Raw genomic sequence first — 20,432 nt, 5'->3', positions numbered from 1 at the left:
CGAATGGGCATTTGGATCCACAATGAAAACCATGTAGCACAACTAAACGGTGCCAAAAAGCACAGAAACAAACATTCTTGTGCTGTCTGGATAAAGTGCTCTAAGATGTAGAGAAAGTACAATTATTTAATGGTGAAAATGGCATTCTATTATCTAAATAAAGAATACTCCTATCATCGAAATTGGTATTGAGTATCAAGTCTAATCCTTAATACTGAAATGGATTTTGAAATTTCTGTATCCCCTCTGTAACTAGAAATGTCCCTGTCAAGATCTGAATATCTTAGTTTCAAAACAGAAGCCTCAAAGTAAATAGAGATCAGAACATTACACTAACTCCAATCAAACTGGACAAATGTGTGCTAACTTCAGCTTTGACGGCTCATATCTGAACCAGCCTGTGCCATCACACCCAAAGCAATACAACGGAGAAATCCAACACTGTTTTTTTTAAATATCTCGTCAATAAATGCAAACACAGAGCCAAATCCACTGCTGATGACATTAGCTTTTGTTTCCCATAAAGAAATACGTTTACATAATTTTGTTAGCACTGCTTAATAAGACAACTCCATGTAATTATTTGGGTAATACAATGTCTCCATAATGATACAATCGTTATAGACAGTGTTGTCATGAGACTAAAATTTGAAACTCTATTTTGATACTAAGGAATATGCTCAATACTCAGTACCAATTCCACAATGATAATAAAAAAACACTCTTTATTTAGGCAATAGTATGTCATTTTCAACATTAAATCAACATACAGTAGTTTATTTTCTATTGCCATTTCCATAGTGGTCCATAAACTCAAATATTCATGCATTATGTGAAAACACGTATAAGATCAAACTACAAACGTATTTACTCAAAAGGGACATCGATTTGCACTGATGTTTTCACTGACATTAGAGTGATAGAGAAATTGAGTCATGAAGAGAAGGAAGAGAGGAGTGAAAGAAAGAGTCAGAGGAGTTAGAAGAGAGAGAGAGAAAGAGAGAGACATGAAGAGAAGGAAGACAGGAGTGAGAGAGAATGTCAGAAGAGAGAGAGAGAGGGAAAGAAAAAGGGTGAGTCATGAAGAGAAGAAAGAGAGAAGTGAGCGAAATAGTCAGAAGAGAGAGACACGCAGAGAGAGAGGGTCAAAAGAGTCAGAAGGGAGAGAGAGAGAGATAGAGAGTCACGAAGAGAAGGAAGAGAGGAGTGAGAGAGAGAGTCAGAGGAGAGAGAGAGAAGGAGAGCGAAAGAGAAAGAGAGAGATGGAGAGTCATACAGAGAAGGAAGAGAGGTGTGGGAGAGAGAGTCAGAGGAGAGAGAGAGAAGGAGAGCGAAAGAGAAAGAGAGAGATGGAGAGTCATACAGAGAAGGAAGAGAGGTGTGAGAGAAAGAGTCAGAAGAGAGAGACAGAGAGAGAGAATGGGGGTCAGAAGGTCAGAAGAGTCAGAAGGGAGAGAGAGAGAGAGAGTCATGAAGAGAAGGAAGAGAGGAGTCAGATGAGAGAGAGTCAGATGAGAGAGAAAGAGATAGAGAGATGGAGAGTAATGAAGCAAAGGAAGAGAGGAGTGTGAGAAAGTCAGAAGAGAGAGAGAGAGAGAGAGAGAGAGAGAGGGAGGAGGGGGAGGAGGAGGGTTTGAGGGCTGTAATTGAAATCTAATTATCACCTCCAGTCCCGGCTGAGGCGAGTCAAGAGGCTCACGTGCGCACACAAGCCGCACGTGTACGCTCACAGCATCATCACATTATTACCACCGACATCTGGAGCCTTCACACACCAATAATCCTCACCCACCCTCACCCACCCCCACCCACTGCCCCACAGCGCCCAGGACCTCCGGACAGCCCACCCATTCGAGCTGCGCTAATTCCTCTGGCACAAAGTGAGGAGCCGCGTGTGTAGTTTTTAATCACAATACTGATGACTGCTGCGCTAACACATGCTAATGCTACAGGACGTCGTTTGTGACTGTGAGAAGTGACTGGACTCATGGGATGACTATAATGTGGGGAAATAACTGACAGTCGAGGGTTGTAAATACACTGGTTTATAGGAAACGTGTAGAAATTACCGGTGAATTTGAACTTACTGTTATTGGCCGACTAAAATTTTCTGCAGCCTAATACTTAGAGTAAAACATTTGAAACACAACACAAATTTGAAAGAATGAAAAACTATACTAGGGTCGATTAGTATCTGCTTTTCAAAAGTATTGAAAAGCAGATACTAATCGATATTAAAACTAGTATCAAAGCTAGATACTCATTTGAGAAGATATTGGTACTAAAAAAGTCACATTCACTGGTTAAAAATGAACCTTTCCTGAAAAACTTCAGGAAAAAACTTGAGCTGTATCTGAACAAATATAAGACCACATAAGACAGACTAGTGTTCGCCCATGGACCACTATGGAACATACCTGGACCACTGAGGAGTTACACAGATATAAGGCCACATGGCAATATAAAAGAAAGTACTACCATATATTTATTATTATTTATTATTATTTATTATTTATTATTATTATTATACTTGAAAGTATAAGTATCAAGTTTGTTGCTTAGTATCAACATTTCAGTATTGTGACAATACTATTGTGTTCACTGAAAAACTGTAAAATTACAACACAATTATAGCAGTGTTACTAATAATTTTCAATGCAAATTAATTTAGCTTCTGTCACAGTGTCAAAGCATTTTGATTGGCTCTATTAGTTACGTATATTATAGGCTACTACTGTACCGTCTGATTTTTATATACCCAGCATTACAATATCATGTTAGTCCTACTAGGCCTGTCACGATAACAAATTTTGATATAACTGAAGTAAATATAAACAATAAATGATAATATTAAAACCAAATCATAAAGCAGAATTATCCCCCAAAACTATTATAAATGTGCAATATTATTTTAAAAATATAAGCGACAATAAATACATAACAGAATTCAACACTGAACTATTGGTTTGTATCTGTGATGAGCCATAGAAGTCCATAATTTGACCTTCCATCTATCATGTATTGAACAATAAGTCAATACAGTAATTATCTCAACAGGCCTAAGTCTACTGAAATCCATAATGTTTGTATCTGTCATACTAAAATTTCAAATGTGATTTTGATACTACGTAAAAAGCCCTCAAAAGAATCGAAAATCACATACTAATCGATACTAAAACTAGATACTCATTTGAGCAGGTATCGATACTATGATTTAATGTTGAAAATGAGTCAATTCTAATTCTATTTTCTACAGAAAGATTTTTATTTTTTCGTCATCGTGGTATCGGATTCAATATCAGGTGTTGAGTCTGTTCCTTTGTATCAAAACAGTGTTTGAAATTTTAATATTGTGACAACACTAAATAATAGACTTGATGCTGATTTGATTCCACAATGATAATAACATTTTATTTTTTAAACTACAAACTGTCATTTTTAATACAAAATAACAGTACTTTCTTGTGTTGTTTCCATTTTGCCTTATACTTGTTCTTATACAGCTCAACATTATTCTAAAACTTTTCAGGAAAGGTCAAATCTTGTCCTGTTTATGTGATTTTTTTCACTACTTTTGAATACTTCATCATATGCATATACAGTTTCAATAGTAGTTTTTGTATCGATTAGTTGTTGTTGTTGTTTTATAGTTTTGGCAGCCCTACTCTATTTAGCCTGAATTATAACTCAATTGGACACAACTCACAACTCCCTAATAAACCACATATCTGGGGTTACTAAAGGAGTGGTAGGTCGAGAATAGTTGAGAGATGTCTAAACCTGCAGTAAACCAGGTCTCTAAACTATGACTAATCCACATCTCAGCAGGACTAGATCAAGAAGGACTACAAAGCTAAACCAGGTAGGACTAAACTAAGACCTAACCTCTAAACAAGGATCCATCCTCAGACCCAAAGCAAACAAAAAGAAACAAAAGAGAACAATAGGAGGGCCATTAAAGGTTGAATAGGGCAATTAAAGTCTGAAACAGGAGACAATAGCTGTTTACAGTTTCAGTGTAGTTAGCTCCTCCCTTCAGATAGATATAAGGCAGTGTCCACCAGCAATTTAACCAGAACTGAAGAAGCGGCTTGGATGAGCAGTGAAACGTCTTTACTCCTACAACGATTTGTCCAGTTGACAGATTTAAACCTCGTCTTTTGCTCTAAACAAGGACAAAACTAGGAGTTAAAAGGGACTAATCAGGGTCATGGAGACAAGCAGATGATGCCAGTAAGCCAAATCTGTGGAGGGGCGACTCTGCTCACAGTAATAAAGCATTAAAATTGCTATTAGTTTAACGCCATACTGTGGAACATTCAAGGCAAAACAACAACATAAATCAAGCAGATGGGTGTACCCCCCATCATAACAAACCTAGACTGTGCACCTTAAATCTCTGACCCAAACCTAAGCTCATGATCAGACCCTATTATAGCCTAGTTATTGGAGGAAAAAAGACTAGACATCCCAGTTCGTCCTAATTTCTCCTGTCCACGTCCCCACTGTGTAGTATTCTCACGCACGCACACTCCAGTGGCAGAAGCGTGCAGCAGGTCCAACCCAGGCTGCATCCCGAATTTCTAACGAGGCTACAACAACGCAACGTCATCACTATCACGTCGCACGTCACCCTGGCATGCACGCGCTCGGCCACACATACGTCCAGTAACTGGGGGGACGCACTGGGTTAAATGGTTTCACATCAGACAAGAGGCTGCAGCACCACACCAGCCTGACCCCTGCTAATGCGCGTGTGCCAGGGAAAAGGGAAAAGGCAAAAGGGAGGAGGGAGGCTCGGCGTGCACAGGCTGAAGAGTAGGCTGGAATCAACTTGAACTTAGAATGGGCACAAACGAATGATTCAGTGTTAGCTTACTGCTCTCCTGCACAATTTCTTCACGGTAAATCACTGTGAGGATGCTGGCTGGTACTTACTGGCTTTGCCCGGCCGAGGTCTCTGTAGCAGCCGCTGGACGGTCAGTAAGTCCTCGGTCTTCACGGCCTGGAGCAGCTCCTGGTCCTTCCCCATGTCCCCTCCCGCTCCAGCCGCGTCCCGCCTCGGTCCAGTCGCTGTTCCTCGGAGCGAGTGCACAGTTTAATCCGCTACATGGTTCCTCCTTGGCGGGCCTCCTCCTCCTCCCGCTGCTCCCGCTGCTGCTGCTGCTGCTGCCGGGCTTCGGTTCACACAGCTACGGCGTTGGGATGCTCCGTGGCCGCGCGCAGACACTCGCGACACATCCCGTTTAATGCTGTCCGCGTGACAATTTCACCGGGTGTGCGCGTGCGTGGAGCTCGAGCCCCCTCCCTCCTGACTCCAGTGCGTCCACTTTGGAGCGCTGCTGTGGCACGCACGAGCCCAGCCTCTGACGCGCGTGCTCAGGGACACACTCACACACAGCGCGCGCGAAAATCACTCTCGGCACCGCAATGACACGAGCCACTGCTGTGCGTGTATGTGCGTGCGTGCGCGTGCAGCTACAGTTGTTATAATCCCTCCGCGTGCGTGTGCCCGGTTTAGTCCACGCGCGCTCATAAGTCACCAGAGGTCGTTTGAGCGCGCGCTGACTTAGGACCAGGCGATGCACGTTTTTATTTATTTATCTCCTGTCACGTGACCTCACACTGCAAAATAATGAGGCTATTAATTTCAAGAACATTGAGTAGGTCTAAGTTATCTTAATAGTCCATACAAAGGGGCAAATAATTCACATGTTAATTCACATGCAAGATGTTTGTGTCATTCCTCATCGTCCGGGTATGGATCATACAAAAGAAAGACTATTTTGTCTTCATTTTAAAACCTTTGACAGTTCACTACATTGAATTTTTCTTTTGCTACAATTCACATGCCACTTTGTTATATCACTAGGCCTAACCGATTTAGCTTATGGCCTACACAATATTACAAGTATTCCTAAATCCCATTTAACAATTTTGTTTGGGTCAGAACCTTCTGGGAAAGTTAAGTTATTACCTAACAAGTGGGAGCCTACTTTACCTAACCTTTAAAGACCATTAGGGAACATTTGTATTTAGTTAGTTTATAAAAACCTTCAGAGAACGTCAGGTTAATTTTCCCTGACCGTTCTCTGTTTGCTGGGATGGATCCAATACTTAAAATTCACTCATTTTTGCCTGAACAAATAATATATAGCGTATATTTTTTGCAGTGTTCACTGGCATCACTGCATAAATATACTCCCTCCCCCATTATTTAATAAGTAATAACAGTGAAGTAAGTACCATATCACACAAGTATCACCCAAGTGTTTAAAGTTAATGACACAGATCATTTAACAGTGTTTGTATCAGCGCCTGTCCCTGGTGTAGGACTAATTCCGACTAAAGGGGCCAGTGCCAGTCAAAATTAGAACAGGAAGTAGAGCAAAAGTCACTACTCTGGGAACCCACTTGATCCAAACTTATAGATTTATCTGTGCCATGGTTGCATGTTGTTGGGATAATTGTTGTTTTAAGCAGTTCAATCCCTGCAGAATGCCATTGTGTCCTTGGGCAATACCTTTTGCACCTTGCCTGAATAATATCTCATGTTATGATCACAATATTATCCTCAAAGTGCAATACGTTTTAAGACATCGGAGTGGTATATAGACAGTCTGTAACTGATGTGACATCTGATTTATATTTTCAAGTTAATGTAATTGTTAGGACAACACATTTAATAATGCACACAAACTGGTATTTTCAAAGAATAAACACAAAAAGGAGAAAAAAGAAATCATCTGATTTAAGAACTACAATATTCAACTCATTTAATCTTGTTAATACAAAGCTTTTGTCACTTGTCAACTTACTCACAGTGGGAAGAGGAACCAAGTAGGAGTACAGGTATGCTGCTAGAAAAAATACTCTGAAAAGTACACTTTTACTCAAGTAAATGTAACTGAGTACTACCCACCTCTGCTTACAGAAAGTGCTTCATAAGTATAATAATGGATGTGACTTTGCAGTATTGTAAGGCAAGTCATCATGGACTTTGTTGTTAGATTTTTTATTTTATTTTTTTACAATACAACAACATAGGAGGTAAAACATATCATTAAAGTCCATTCGTATTTACAATTATGTTGACCAATAGTGGTATGACATTGTTGCTAATATCCAGAGATAGGTAGTACTCAGTTACATTCACTTTTTAAAGAAATGGTACTTTTCAGAGTAAGTTTCTCGCAGCATACTTTTCAAATCAAATATATTTTGTTTTTTTAATGTTATTTATAAAGCACATTTCATTAAAAAAAAAAAAAAAAAAAAACATAACACAAAGTAACCTGGGATCCAGAATACACACTTGTTTCAATACTTTAGACGATGTGAATCTGGTCACCTGTGAATCGCCCCATTTTCAAATGGCTGTGATTGACAGGTGGATTAGCCAATCAGGGACATGCATGGTCCATTCCTATTGGAAATAATAAATAAATATATATATATCACAAGGGGCTGAAAAAGCCTCACAGATTTCTGCAGAATCAATAAGCGAAGAACTAAACTAAATCTGAGGTGAGATAAATTTGATTTTATTTGTAAATCATAAGTGACCAATGAGCTCCTTCATTTCACATGTCAGCCAAATCACAAAGTGCATTAGTCATTAAAAACAATCCCACACAGTTCCATTACTCTACCCTTACAAACACTCCCTTAGAAATGCTTTTTTACTCTTGAGTAATTTCTTGGACCACTAATTATTGTGAAGTAACATTACTCTTATTTAACTACAGCTTTTGGCTACTCTACCGACCTTTGATAATATTTGTGAACTGAACTTTTTTACGACTTATCTTCACTTCATAGGCTGTGATAATTACTGGCAACAAAACATACAAGCAGTATCATTTGGAAAATCACTCCATGACGAACCGTTTCAAGTTGGTGAAAAACATAACCAATGAAAGAAAACAACAACTACAACAACTTTACAGCATAGAAATGTGGCAACAGTTTATAAAGAAAGAGTCTGATAGGTGATATTTTCAGGGTTGGGACGAATGCTTTGAACATCTATTTAGTTAGCAATTACTGTATACATGAATTAAATTGTATATTGTAAGGTACTCCGTTATCAGAATACTATTGATACTTTGCAGCTGATCTCATCACATTCCCTGGTGGTGTGATGCTAACTGTATTTCTCAGATTGTGTGATATCTGTATTATTCAGGTTGTGACATTCATATTGTATAAGTTATCATATATCTTTAGTACAAATAATGACACAAAAATGACAACATTCTTTCAAAACTAAGTGTGACATATGGTGAGTGTAACTGTTGTCTTATACAGCATCCCATGATTCTGAAAATAGTCTCAGTCTGGGTCATCAACAGTGCCCCCCACAAATATCGGTACTATTATATGAGCAAAGAAGGCTTCCTTAAAGTGTATATGTGGTTTCAGTATTATTGTTTATATAAACATACACTAAATCACTTTTCTGGAAGGGGGTCCGCCACCGTGGAGATGTTATTGCAGGGGTGTCAAACTAATTTTCACCGAGGGCCACATCAGCAAAATGGCCGCCATCGAGGGCCAGATGTAACTGTGAGGCAGTGTAAATGTCACTAAATGTAACCAAATGTCATGTAAACTACTTTTCAACTTGTTAAATAATTCAAGTTGCAAATATTACATGTCAGTTTATCAAGGGATACACAGTCACACAGACATTTTAAAAAGTGTGTATCGGGGCACACCTGCTCACAGACCTTCAGCACTGCTTCAAAAACAGCCTTTTAATTATTGTACAGTTTGTTGTTTTTCTTGATGGCTAACTTTTGCACACTTGGCTCCATGTTTGGAGTCAAAATGCCGACGTAGACTGTTTCTTTCACAACCGACCCCGCCTCATAACAGAAAAAGCATACAGGTTTTTCTCTTGTATTCACCTTCACCTTTCTTGAAACTGCCTTAAATTCCTACAATTTTCCTCTTCCTGAACATTTTGGGATCATTATTTGCAAATATTTCTCATTTCCACTTGTTGGGAAAATCTAATTAGTTTATGGTTAATGCACACCTTAAAGCAGCATAGATTTATTTTTAAAATGACAGTCATGCCTTCTAATTTACCTTCTTGTGGGCCACATAAAATGACGTGGTGGACCGCATTTGGTCCCCGGGCCTTGAGTTTGACACACATGTGTTATTGCTTTGTCTGGAATTGTAAACAATTGGCATTAGACAAGTCTCTCTTGCATTTATTCAATAACAGATGTTTTTAGCCTAGCAATGAAGAAGTACCATATCTCCATGGAGGTAGCTAAGCCATACTGTGTAACATTTCCGATAAAACAATAACATCTCCATGCGACAAGCAGGAGGCAGAGCCTTACACCAGAAAAGGAATATACTGGAGCTTTTAACAAGACTAACTCAAACATGCATAAACCATGTCAATATTTTGGAGTGCAAAAAGGATTAAAGGTACACTATGTAACTTTTCTGGTGAAGTGTTTGTCATCTGTCATCTCCATGGAGATGCTATTGCTTTAGAGATTGCTTTTTAGAACGTACCATAATATGACATATTGCAGACAAAACCAAAGGCAAATCTGTGAAAAGGTGACCATGCTCACATAAAGAAGACTTTTTTTTAAACATCTGATAGACTTAAACAGTGACATCATGCTGGGGGTGTTCTACATGAATCTCATGTGGTGAAATGTTCAGTTACAAGTTTTAAGATGGTCTGCAAACTCAAAAAACAAACAAAATAAACAAAATGGATTAAAACAACACATTTTCATGAATTTATGATCATATGAGTGTTCATGGTCCTGTTTAGGTGTGTGATTTTCAACAAAAAAGGTGAGAGTGACTAACTGAAAAACTGTTGGCTAATGCTAGATAGCTTGTGACTGTAATGTCATTTGAGTGGGACTTGTTTAACAGCACTAAATCAGCCCACCTGTTCTAGTTCCAACTAAACCAGCTTTTTCTGGTCAGATTGTGTTAAAATAAAGCTCAGATTAAAGTCGAACAAGCCTCAGACAGAGCAGTGCTAACAGTTAGCATCATAACCCCTGTGAATATTGATGACAGCAGTTACAAAATATCAATAATAACTCCTGTAATTGAATGCAACATGCATAAGTTGAATACCATGGTGTGGAACCCTCCAGGTAAAGCAATAATATCTCTATGGAGACAAGCAAGTGGCATGTCCTCCACTAGAAAATTTACACAGTATGCCTTTAAGAGCCCGGTTACTGTCCAAATTAGTTAAGACTAGCTTTCCAAAATGAGTCTAGTAGAACTACTACTAACCAACCAGACTAATCTCTTATAAATAATACAAAAATCTGCTTTCCTATAAAAAATATATATCTCTATATTCTAAATAGAGTATGGATAAAAATGAATAGACTGTTTCTCCTTTGTGCTGAGTCCAGACACAGTCCTTATGTTGTGGGCACCGTAGATACGCACTAGGGCCCGGCGACACATGTGCGAGAGACGCTCAGGGCGCTCTTTGCGGTGGGGCACACTCAGTTTGCAGGTGGGGCCGGTGTAGTGGGTGAGCAGGGCAAACAGGGAGGGAAAGGTCCTGCGGCTGCCATGGAGACTGTACTGCAGGTCCTTGTTGAGCAGGACGCGGACACTCGTGGGGGCATCGTCACCACGGTAACTCAGAGTGAAGAACACGTCGGGCTGGACACTGTCTCTACAAACACAACAGGAATTAGTTATACACAAAAGTAATGAGACATAAAAATCTGATACTAATCAATACTAAATCTAGTATTGAAAGTAGATACTTATTTGAGCAGGTATCAATACTACTCATATTCACAGGAGAATTACATTTTCATAGTTATGTTTACTTGAGCAGCTTTTAAAGGAATTGTACTTTTCATGCACTTTTCCAGTGCATAGTTTTACTCCTATTTGAGTACATTTTTTATTGAAGTAACACTATTCTTACTTGAATACTGTGAGTAAGTCGAAAAGTGACAAAAGCCTTATTTTATTTTGTTTCTTGCACTGCTCCTTCAGATATAATGTAGTTTCTGTCATTTTTGCATATATCCTTTGAAATTTGCAAATTTTGTGCATTCGACTTACAATTGAAAAATCTTTTTTCTACTCTACCCATCTCTGATAATTTTGCAATTTAGGCTCTATAAAATCAACTGTCCTTCTGTAATCATTGTAAAATTGTATTTGTTCCCCATGCTATTTCATTTTGCTATTATGACAACCATTATGTGCCTTGTAATTATTGGCATGAATAAAAGAAACAGTTTTTTTCAAAGCTCTGTGTTCACTCAGGCAAACGGTTGGAAACCCCTCTCACCTGTTGCCTGGTGAACATGAAATCGTCCCATCAGACAGGTTATATCAAGTACATAATTTTAACAGTAACAGATATAAACTCTCAAGAGTTTGGCACTCTTGAACAAATCTGCTCAATAAAAGCACACTTAAGACACTTTATATCCAATGTGCTTCAGTATCTGTGAAATTTAAAGTGTTGAACTTATGGTTGTTATTAATTATATCTGTGCAATTTGACCAGTGCAATAACGTGGACATCTCAGTCCAGAAAAGTTCAGTACTAGAAACAGCAAAGATACTGCACAAAACCCTCAAGCTTCCAGACCTCTGGTAGAGGACCCGAGCTATAAAAAGGATGAGAGCACCTGCAGAGGGTGAGGAAGAGTTTTTTTGAAATATAATAATCTAATAAATAAATAACAGCAGAACTTTCCAATGAGTTAGCAAAGATAAACAAGTTATGCAAATGTCACTGTCATTGTCACTGCTGCATATGTGTTTATTGTTGTTTATTGGCTACTCTCATGAACGCTCTGATTCTGGGAAGACAAATGATTACGCAGCTATCTCAGAATTTCCGAGATCACATGAATGCAGCACCTGTCATGGTGCATTTTCAGGGGTGACAAGAAAGCAAACAGTCGACAGAGTTTGGAGCTCTATATGGAAAACCACAGCATGACACTACCCTAGATTTTACCAGAAGTTTAACATTTTTTTTCAAACCTGTCTTCCTAGCATGACATCACACGAGATATTGTCAAAATAAAATGTGTTTCTTGCATGTAAATTCTTCTTCTTCTTGATTGGTGAAAACTAAAATGTGCAACACGTATTATCCTACCATATAAGAGAAAAATTAGAGAATCATCTAAATCTATCATACGCACAAGTAGTGTTTCTAAAATACCTGATGAGAAAGGTGCCTAAGGGTGCATCCGACAGCATGGCGTGGGCCTCTTCCATGGACAGGGCGCCCCAGTAGTAGCCGCTGTGCTGGAGCTGCTGGTACGTCTGCTTCACCAGTCTGTACTGCTCTGGACTGGAGAAGGGGCGCAGATGTGTGGGGAGGGGAGCACCGTCCACCAGGGCCTGAACCAAACAAAGGTCATATTACACACACTGTACTTCAGGGATTCACAGAACTGTTTGAATCAATAGGATGGAATTTAATGGTCCTGCATTTTGCAAAATTGAACTTTTAGCCATGTTGGAATGTTGTTACCTCATCAAAACCATATTTAAGAGTTGTTTTTTGTTCCATTTTGTTCCAGTCTGAATAATCTTGCATTACTAGGCTGTCTACATGTCTAAAGCTCAAAATGCTCTGCTCTACCTTGGGATTTCTTTAAGTGGTATTTTTAAAGTTAACATGGTCTTGGTAGTTGGATTTTCATTTTTACAATACAACAATATAAAAGGTAGAACACATTATTAAAGTGAATTAATTCTTCTATTGTTGCTGACCTGATTTTGGTACATCATATCCAGAAGTGGGTCATGAAGTGGTAGTTTTCAAGTGAAACGTGTGAATGAAACAAAACACAGCTCCAGGTATGTTTTTGATAAGGAAATAACATTAAAATATAGACCAAAAACAGTGCAATATAGGCCCTTCAACTGCTTGGCCAAATTGGAGTAATAGAACAGCATTGGTATTTTAAATGTATATGTTGGAAAATGTGGTATTTTTCAGCACCTGGGATTTTATTTCCCCAGAAAATGCTTGAAGGTCTTCTTGCAACTGAAAAGGTAAATATGAAGCATAGACAGAACTGAAGAAGCAACTTGGATGAGTGGCAAAACAAAATTACACAAAAAAAGAAAAGAAAAGAACTTTTTTTTAAATAAATGAGCATGGTTATTGTCAACATGAATGCATATAAGGGCTCACACCAGAACAGTGCAGCAAAGGTATGTGGACTTAGAAACTCTGAGAAGCACTTTAACCATACAGGATTATTTATAAGTTGCATTAATGAACCAAAATATATAGTTTTAAGTACATTTTTGAATGGCAGACAACATAATACATTTACTGCACATGAGCTATTTCGTACGGACTTTGAAATTCTTTTTTATTCTGGCCCCAAGGCACTTTTACTAGGAGAGAAATTGTCCCGGGGCCAAATGTACTTGCCGACACCTGGTTTACATGTTTGTAAATCTGATTGTGATGACATCAGTGCCTCACCAGCCATGAACCTCACCGCACGTCACTGATGGAGGGAATTAAATATGCTCACAATCAAAAAGCAACTTTGAGTGCATGGAAAAGGGCTTCATAAGACTAATGCATTATTTTCTAGCCTGCAAGTTGAGCAGACAATGAAGTATTATGGCCCTCTAAAAAGAAAAAAAGAAATGATACAGCCACCATACTGTTGTTTGTGTCTTTCTTTCCCTTCAACTTCAATGCAGTACAATTAAATGAGATCTCTGGAACCAGTATTTCCAGAATCAATGGACAATGGAATTGATAGATTATGCATTTGGTGAATCGTGAGTTGTGCTTTCCAACTATTTTTATTACTCATCCCAACAGAATCAATGTAAGATCACTCCACTTTAGAGTTGTAAAAAGTACTGTACTACAATTTAATGCTGAAAATGACATTCTATTGTTTAAATAAAGTGTTTTTTTTATTATCATCATGGCATCAGAATCAGACATTGGGTATCGAGTCTATTTTAGTATCATGACAACACTGCTCTACACTGTAAGTATTTTTGGAGTGTCTGCTGGGTGTGTGAGTACATGAAGTGTGTCTCAGGCAAAGATAGGTATCCATGTCTCAAAAAGTAGGAAAAAGTAGGTCAAGATTTTTTTCACAAAACATCCGGGTGACACATGAATTTATCGGCAAAAGGAAGCAAGACATTCCAGCTGATGATTCACAGGTTTCAGTTCCCAGATGATATATTGCTCATATTATTGTATTGTATTGTCTAATGCATAATCGTGTTTTATTTATCGCACTGCGTATCTTAATGGACATTCTGTCACATGTACAGATTGGGGCAGTTGAGATTGTATATAGTATGGGGCTCTTTGATTGAAAAGGAATCATTCATACAGCTTCTAGGGCTGCAGTCGACTAAAGAAGTTCTTGGTCGACTGCCGAAAGATCAGTCGACTAAAAAGGGGGTATGGCAAAAGCTCTCAAAACGATACAACAATGTATTTATATAAAAACAGATTCAATTTGTGAATCATAAATTTAATCTGGCCTTGTACATATAAATACCAAAAAAATATAAAATCTTCAGCTAATTCACTCAATCTAAATAAAATTATAGACGACTAATACACATTTCTCTATTGACTGATTAATCGACTAAACAACTACAGACCTGCAGTTTCAGTACTTTGATTAGTTTTTTATTTGTTGACAAATGTATATGCACATTTTGTCATAGTTTTACATCTTTGTAATTAATTTAAAAAAAAAATTAGGGCTGCAACTAGTTGCAGCTATCGACTACTTTAGCAATCGAGTAATCTATCAATTATTTACTTTGATTAATGGAGTAATCTATTAATTTATTACCGTCCATACAATTTTCTTAAAAGCATAATAGGCTGTGCTCACACTAGCCCAACCGAGCTGTGTCCAAACACAGATCGCCCCTAAAGTGCGGTAGTGTGAGCGTAAAAGGGACTTTGGCCCGGTCGGAGGTGAGCCAAAGCACAAGTACTATGTTTACGAGCCCTGTCTTAATCCAAGAACTAACAGAGGAGCGTATCACAGCAGGACTCATATCTGCCTCACCATTTAAGATATATTTCATGTCGCTAGACCTTTTTTCTCTACTAAAGCGACAGCACTGCTGCCCAACCTAATGGATCCATGTGCATGACATGTAAGCAAACATGATGTCACCAGGTTGTGGCTCGGTTGGTTGTGCAGGTGTGGGTGCAGGTGTGAGTGCGGGTGTGTGTTGTTTAAACAGATCCATGGAGCGGCCCACACAACTCTGCGTATTCATGCTTGAACATGGCTCATTTCAAAAGTCTTATAGTAGACCTAAAATCACTTACCTCCCCGCTCTTGTTGTGCAGTCTGTGCTTTGCAAGTGTCACAATGTTTCCGTGCGGTCCAATTTCATGTGGTTTTAACTAATTATTATAATTAAATGAATCATCAAGGCAGTAAAATAAGAATCATTTTGGCCTTAGCTGCAACTAATGATTATTTTAGTAGTCGACTAGTCAGCAGTTTTTATTTTGAATAGCCCAAAAGTCAAACGGTTATTTCTATTGTCATGCAATAGCAAACTCCAGCAGAAGAAAAATATGGACTTGATTATCCCCAATCAAGATCCAAGTCAAACAACATGCTTCTGCTCTGGATCTGGGATGTTTTTAGACACTCAAGTCTGATTTTAACAAGTTTGTGCTAAAATGTCACAATAAGGCCAATAATAATTTAGTACAGACTATATTTAGATTTTAGTTATTTTGGTATTCAGTGTACCTGTCAGGTTGAAATGTGGTGACTGATGGCTTCTAGATACAGAATATTTATGAATGTATTATTGATGAAAATCTGAAATTGTTTATTCTTTTTGACATTTTGATTTAATAATGCAGCTGTTTTTGTTCTAAAAGGTATTTTATTGTATTTTAGAGCCTGTATAGTTTGTATTGTTTTTATATTTGACTAGTCATGATTAATTGGTTAATCATTGCAGCTCTAAAAAGATAAAACTGAAAAAGGTCATAAAATGTGTGGTCAAAATTGTGAACTGGTCCACAAAAAATGTAATATAACTGTAAATCTCATTTTGTGTCATTCTTGTGGACCCAGTTTAGTTTCTCATTTCATGGGAATTTTGAACTGTCTCATTTCTACTTTTTATTTTCATGCTCTACTTTTTTGCCAGTAAAAAAGCAGAGCATGTGGATACTTATCCCGCCATTCAAAACATCCAGTTAAAAAGGATAAAAGTCCAATCTGTAAATGCATACTTTGGGACACTCCTCTTCCCACCCATTAACGGTTACAGTAAGGTGTGTTTTGTAATCTTTACCATTAGCAAAGCGAAAGCAAAAGAGGAGCATGATGGTAATTAAATTCAACTGTGCACACAATAAACAACCAGAGGAAGATACACACCTGTGACAAGTCAGCAGATGTAATAATTATCACATGTACCTTTTATTCAAATTAGGAGAAAACATGAATAGTAGAGGGATGTAAAATGGTTATACCTATGATTCATACTCAAAGTTAGGTAGTAGTTACATTCTCTTGAGTAAGTTTTTGAGAAATTCAGAGTACTTTTCTATCAGCAAAAATTTACTTAAAGCTTTATGTTGAAAATCTGAAATGATTTGAACATTTGTTTCTCCTCTGATACGAGTTTGTTTTTCAAATCTGTGTGTCTATCCTTTGAAAATACCAGCTTGTATGCATTATTTAATGTTTTGTCCAATGATAACTCTGATGTTACGTCCCAATAGTTACTCTTTAATTTACTCTTACTTGAGTAGTACTTTTCCTATATATATTTTTACTCTTGAATAATTTCTTGTTCCACTACTTTGTACTTCTACTTGAGTAATATCATTTTGATGTAACCTTACTCTTACCTGAGTACTATTTTTGGCTCATTGTGCTATTATTTTTTTTACAGTTCATATATTCTGTGTAATTCATTGAGGGTTTATAAATCAGTGCTATAGTATTATATTCATTATCATTTATTGTAATATTTTATAGCTTTATATATTTTACTGCTCCTTTTTTACAGTAACAGAACTAGGAAGTTAGATAAAACATAATTGATTTCTTTATTTCTTTGAAGTTGTTTCATGTTATAAGAAACACTTGGCATTTGTTTCACTTTCGCTATGAAGACAGTTATAAAAATAGCAGTAAAAGATAATGGCATAGAGACAGACACAAGCAAAATACCTATCACTTCAGTTGTTTTTGTAATTCTGAAAGTGTAAGTTGTCCATATATAAAAGGTATGATTCTCATGCAATAAGTGTGATGACTGCAATCTTTCTGCTCATGATAATCTCGACACTCCCACTGACAATAGGTCTGCACAAATGTAATTAATATTTTCCCTGGACTGTAATCAAGACCTGGACTATAGCTAAAATAACAACAGTAGTAGTAATAGTAGTTGTAAGAGTAATGATACAGTTATGCATTAGAACATGCAGTTAGACACAGAACAATTTCACAACATATTTTTGCAGGTATAAACAACTGGGTTTGTTGTTGTTAGTGCTGGATATTACTTTAAGTATTAAGTACTTCAAGTTTAGGGTCATATTTGCTATTGTCAATTCAATAACTATTACTTTTACTATTACTCTTGCTATCACTGTTACTATCACTATTACTGTTACTATCATTATTACTGTTACTATCATTATCACTATTATTGCTACTATCACTATTACTGTTATTATTACAATTACTATAGCTCAGTAGAGACCCAAAGGTCAGAGGATCGATCCCAGCTCGGTCCTTAGGCGAGACACTGACTGCCTGGTTGTTGTAATGAAGTGTTGTGTTCGGAGGTTGTACCTGTTTCCAGTTGAGTTCGTCTGGTCTCTCTGACTCGCTGTCCCACTTATCTACCTCCAGTTGAATGTCTGGCAGCTAGAGGAGGGTAATATTGACAAAGATAGATTTAATTATTTATTGTTTATAGCCATAGGTAGTTGTTAGTTAGTTTGGGGTTAACAATAAATGTGCTAAATGCATATGAGAATGTCTTCATGTAGGTGAAAGTATTGTTCAAATAAAGTATGAAAGTGCAAAAACATTACTTGGTAAAATAATACTACATTTTGCTCTCAAATTGTTTAGTAGTATTATTGCAAAATTTTGGACCTTGAATGGAAATACATTCTGTTCAGAGTTGTTTACATTGTAAAACGCTCTGAACAGAAGAACATTATGAACTGAAAAATGTGATTTTTTAATACAACAATTCCATGAATTTCAGAAGATCTTAAGATCTAAACTACAGATAGAACAAATTGATGTATAATATATTTTAAATATATATTATTTAAAAAAAATATATTTAGCTCTTTGCAGAGGTATTATCTAAATAAGTGCAGTCTATGTGATTTGAAAATTGCATAAACTCAAATTCTCCTCAGTGGTATTTATTAAATGCTGCTAAATTTTGGAGTTGCAACATAACCCCAAAACAATGGTTTTCTTGTTTATATTGCGCCCCAACACGTTCAGCCATCATGTTTTCATCACTAGAGTCAAAAATGCATCGAGTTAATGACCTATTACCCACCTGTACTGACAAGTCTTCTTCCGCTGCACCTTCTCTGTGAAAAATAGTTCCCGCCCCTCCTCTTTGTGTTGTAAGATTTTGCTTTCGATTTTCGTTCAAATCTGCGGTGAGCATCCTAGAGTGGACCAAGTTTGTGCGTGTGACCCTCCAGCACGCCTCTTCCTCCTCCCCGCTCTGGGACATCCTCCATGGTGGTTGGGAAGCCGCATGGATATCAGTTCCTTGGTATTCTGCAAGGCTCCATGTTCGGAAAACAAAAGTTTGAGATTGCAGAGGTCGAGGTCATTGAGGGACTGCTCTGGTCACAATTCAGCTGAAACATAACAAAATGCTTTATTTAGTTCAATGCAGCCATGCACATGAAATCAATATAATAAAAAATCTGCTAATTCAGAATGATTCTGGGATATGTGAAGTTCCATGTGGTAATAATCTGTTTGCATTGGTCAAACAACAATTTGGAAAAAACTATAAAATAGTGCACAAACATGTAATATTAACAAAACAATACACTAATAATAATAATGATAATAATCATAAGTATTATTATTATTATTAGTATTAATAATGATAATACTAATAATAATACTACTACTACTAATAATAATAATAATATTGTTATTGTAAAAAGTAAAAGTTGCATGAATTTGTAACCCCATATGTGCTGCCTGTTATTGACAGCTGGACCCTCTCCTCCTCCCCGCCTGGCCCTCCTCCACCGCCTCCCTCTCCTCCTCGCCTGGCCGATTTTTCTTGTTTTGTCTGATTTTTCCTGTTGTTTGATTTTCCTGTTTGTTTTTGTGTGTAGGCAGCACGGTGGCTGAGTGGCAACACTCATGCCTCACAGCAAGAGGGTTTGGTTCGATCCCCAGGTCGCCCAGGCCTTTCTGTGTGGAGTTTTTCATGTTTCTCCCCTTGTCTGGATGGGTTTCCTCCAGGTACTCCGGTTTCCCCCATCAACCAAAACATGAACGTCATTCAAGACAACTGTTGTTGTGATTTTGGGCGTTACAAAAATAAAATGAATTGAATTGTCATGCACAGCCATAGACTAATTGGATTTTTACAAAGCTAAAAATGACCATACTGTTGTTGATAATTCATTTTTCAGACCAGATTCCTCTAATGAAATTAAACAGAAATATAAATAATGGCACATTAAATAAATACATAAATGAATAAACCAATGCATTTTTGATTGTCACTGTACGTTGTTTCAACCTTTAATTATTTTGGTAACATTTTCATTTTCACTTCCAAATAGTTTCAATTAATGTGCATGAATAATTTAGACATATGTGATTGCAATAAGCAGCAAAAATTCATGTAATTCTAAAATCATGAGATATTTTAAGATATGCAAAACCTAAAAAGCACCTGGTGTTTAGGCATATTTTACTACATGCAAATTATCTATCAGGCCCCTCATCGTGTCCCTATCCAAATCCTATTAAAACATTGTAGTCTAGAATAATAACTGCAGTCAGCTGTTGGCGCAACTGGTGCCTATGACCAAAACTACAAGACAAAGCGCTACTTTTTCTCTTCAATTGAAAGGGACAGTGTCACTTTCATGACAATTGTGCCACGATAACACCATGGATTGTGGAGTAATGGACAGACTTAAATTAATACAAATAGTCTGACTTACTTGGGCTACTTGAGGCGCAGTGTAGTGAAGTGTTTTGGGAGGGTTGTCCGCTCTGGCCCAGCCGGCACACTCAACACATCTGAGATTATACTTTCGTTTTGGGTTTGAATAACGTATATGTATGGAGGAGGAGCCAGATGACCTTCAGCGCATGTGCATGGCTCCCCGTCAGGTGAGGATGGATTTTACTTTC

General features: G+C 37.5%; 2 protein-coding genes across 2 annotated transcripts in view; both read right to left on the bottom strand.

Annotated features, from left to right (window-relative positions):
- Nucleotides 1-5,299, bottom strand: part of LOC117373651 (caskin-1-like) — a 50,528-nt gene extending 45,229 nt beyond the window's left edge. The window contains exon 1 of the mRNA XM_033969732.2: nucleotides 4,939-5,299. Coding sequence (XP_033825623.1) covers nucleotides 4,939-5,032 — 94 coding nt within the window. The 5' untranslated portion in view covers nucleotides 5,033-5,299. The remainder of the gene's footprint in view (nucleotides 1-4,938) is intronic.
- A 1,532-nt stretch (nucleotides 5,300-6,831) lies between these two features.
- LOC117373661 (suppressor of cytokine signaling 1-like) lies at nucleotides 6,832-20,320 on the bottom strand. The gene is made up of 5 exons (XM_033969743.2): nucleotides 20,240-20,320; nucleotides 18,589-18,901; nucleotides 17,856-17,930; nucleotides 12,215-12,396; nucleotides 6,832-10,690 (listed from the first exon to the last, which is right to left on the bottom strand). Exons 2-5 carry the CDS (start codon nucleotides 18,769-18,771, stop codon nucleotides 10,363-10,365), a joined length of 768 nt encoding a protein of 255 aa, XP_033825634.1. The 5' UTR covers nucleotides 18,772-18,901; nucleotides 20,240-20,320; the 3' UTR covers nucleotides 6,832-10,362.
- Between the last annotated feature and the right edge of the window lie 112 nt (nucleotides 20,321-20,432).

The sequence above is a fragment of the Periophthalmus magnuspinnatus genome, chromosome 1, assembly GCF_009829125.3.
Source record: "Periophthalmus magnuspinnatus isolate fPerMag1 chromosome 1, fPerMag1.2.pri, whole genome shotgun sequence".
NCBI lineage: Eukaryota > Metazoa > Chordata > Actinopteri > Gobiiformes > Gobiidae > Periophthalmus > Periophthalmus magnuspinnatus.
Note: the sequence above shows the minus strand (reverse complement) of the source record. Positions and strands in the feature narration are given on the sequence as shown.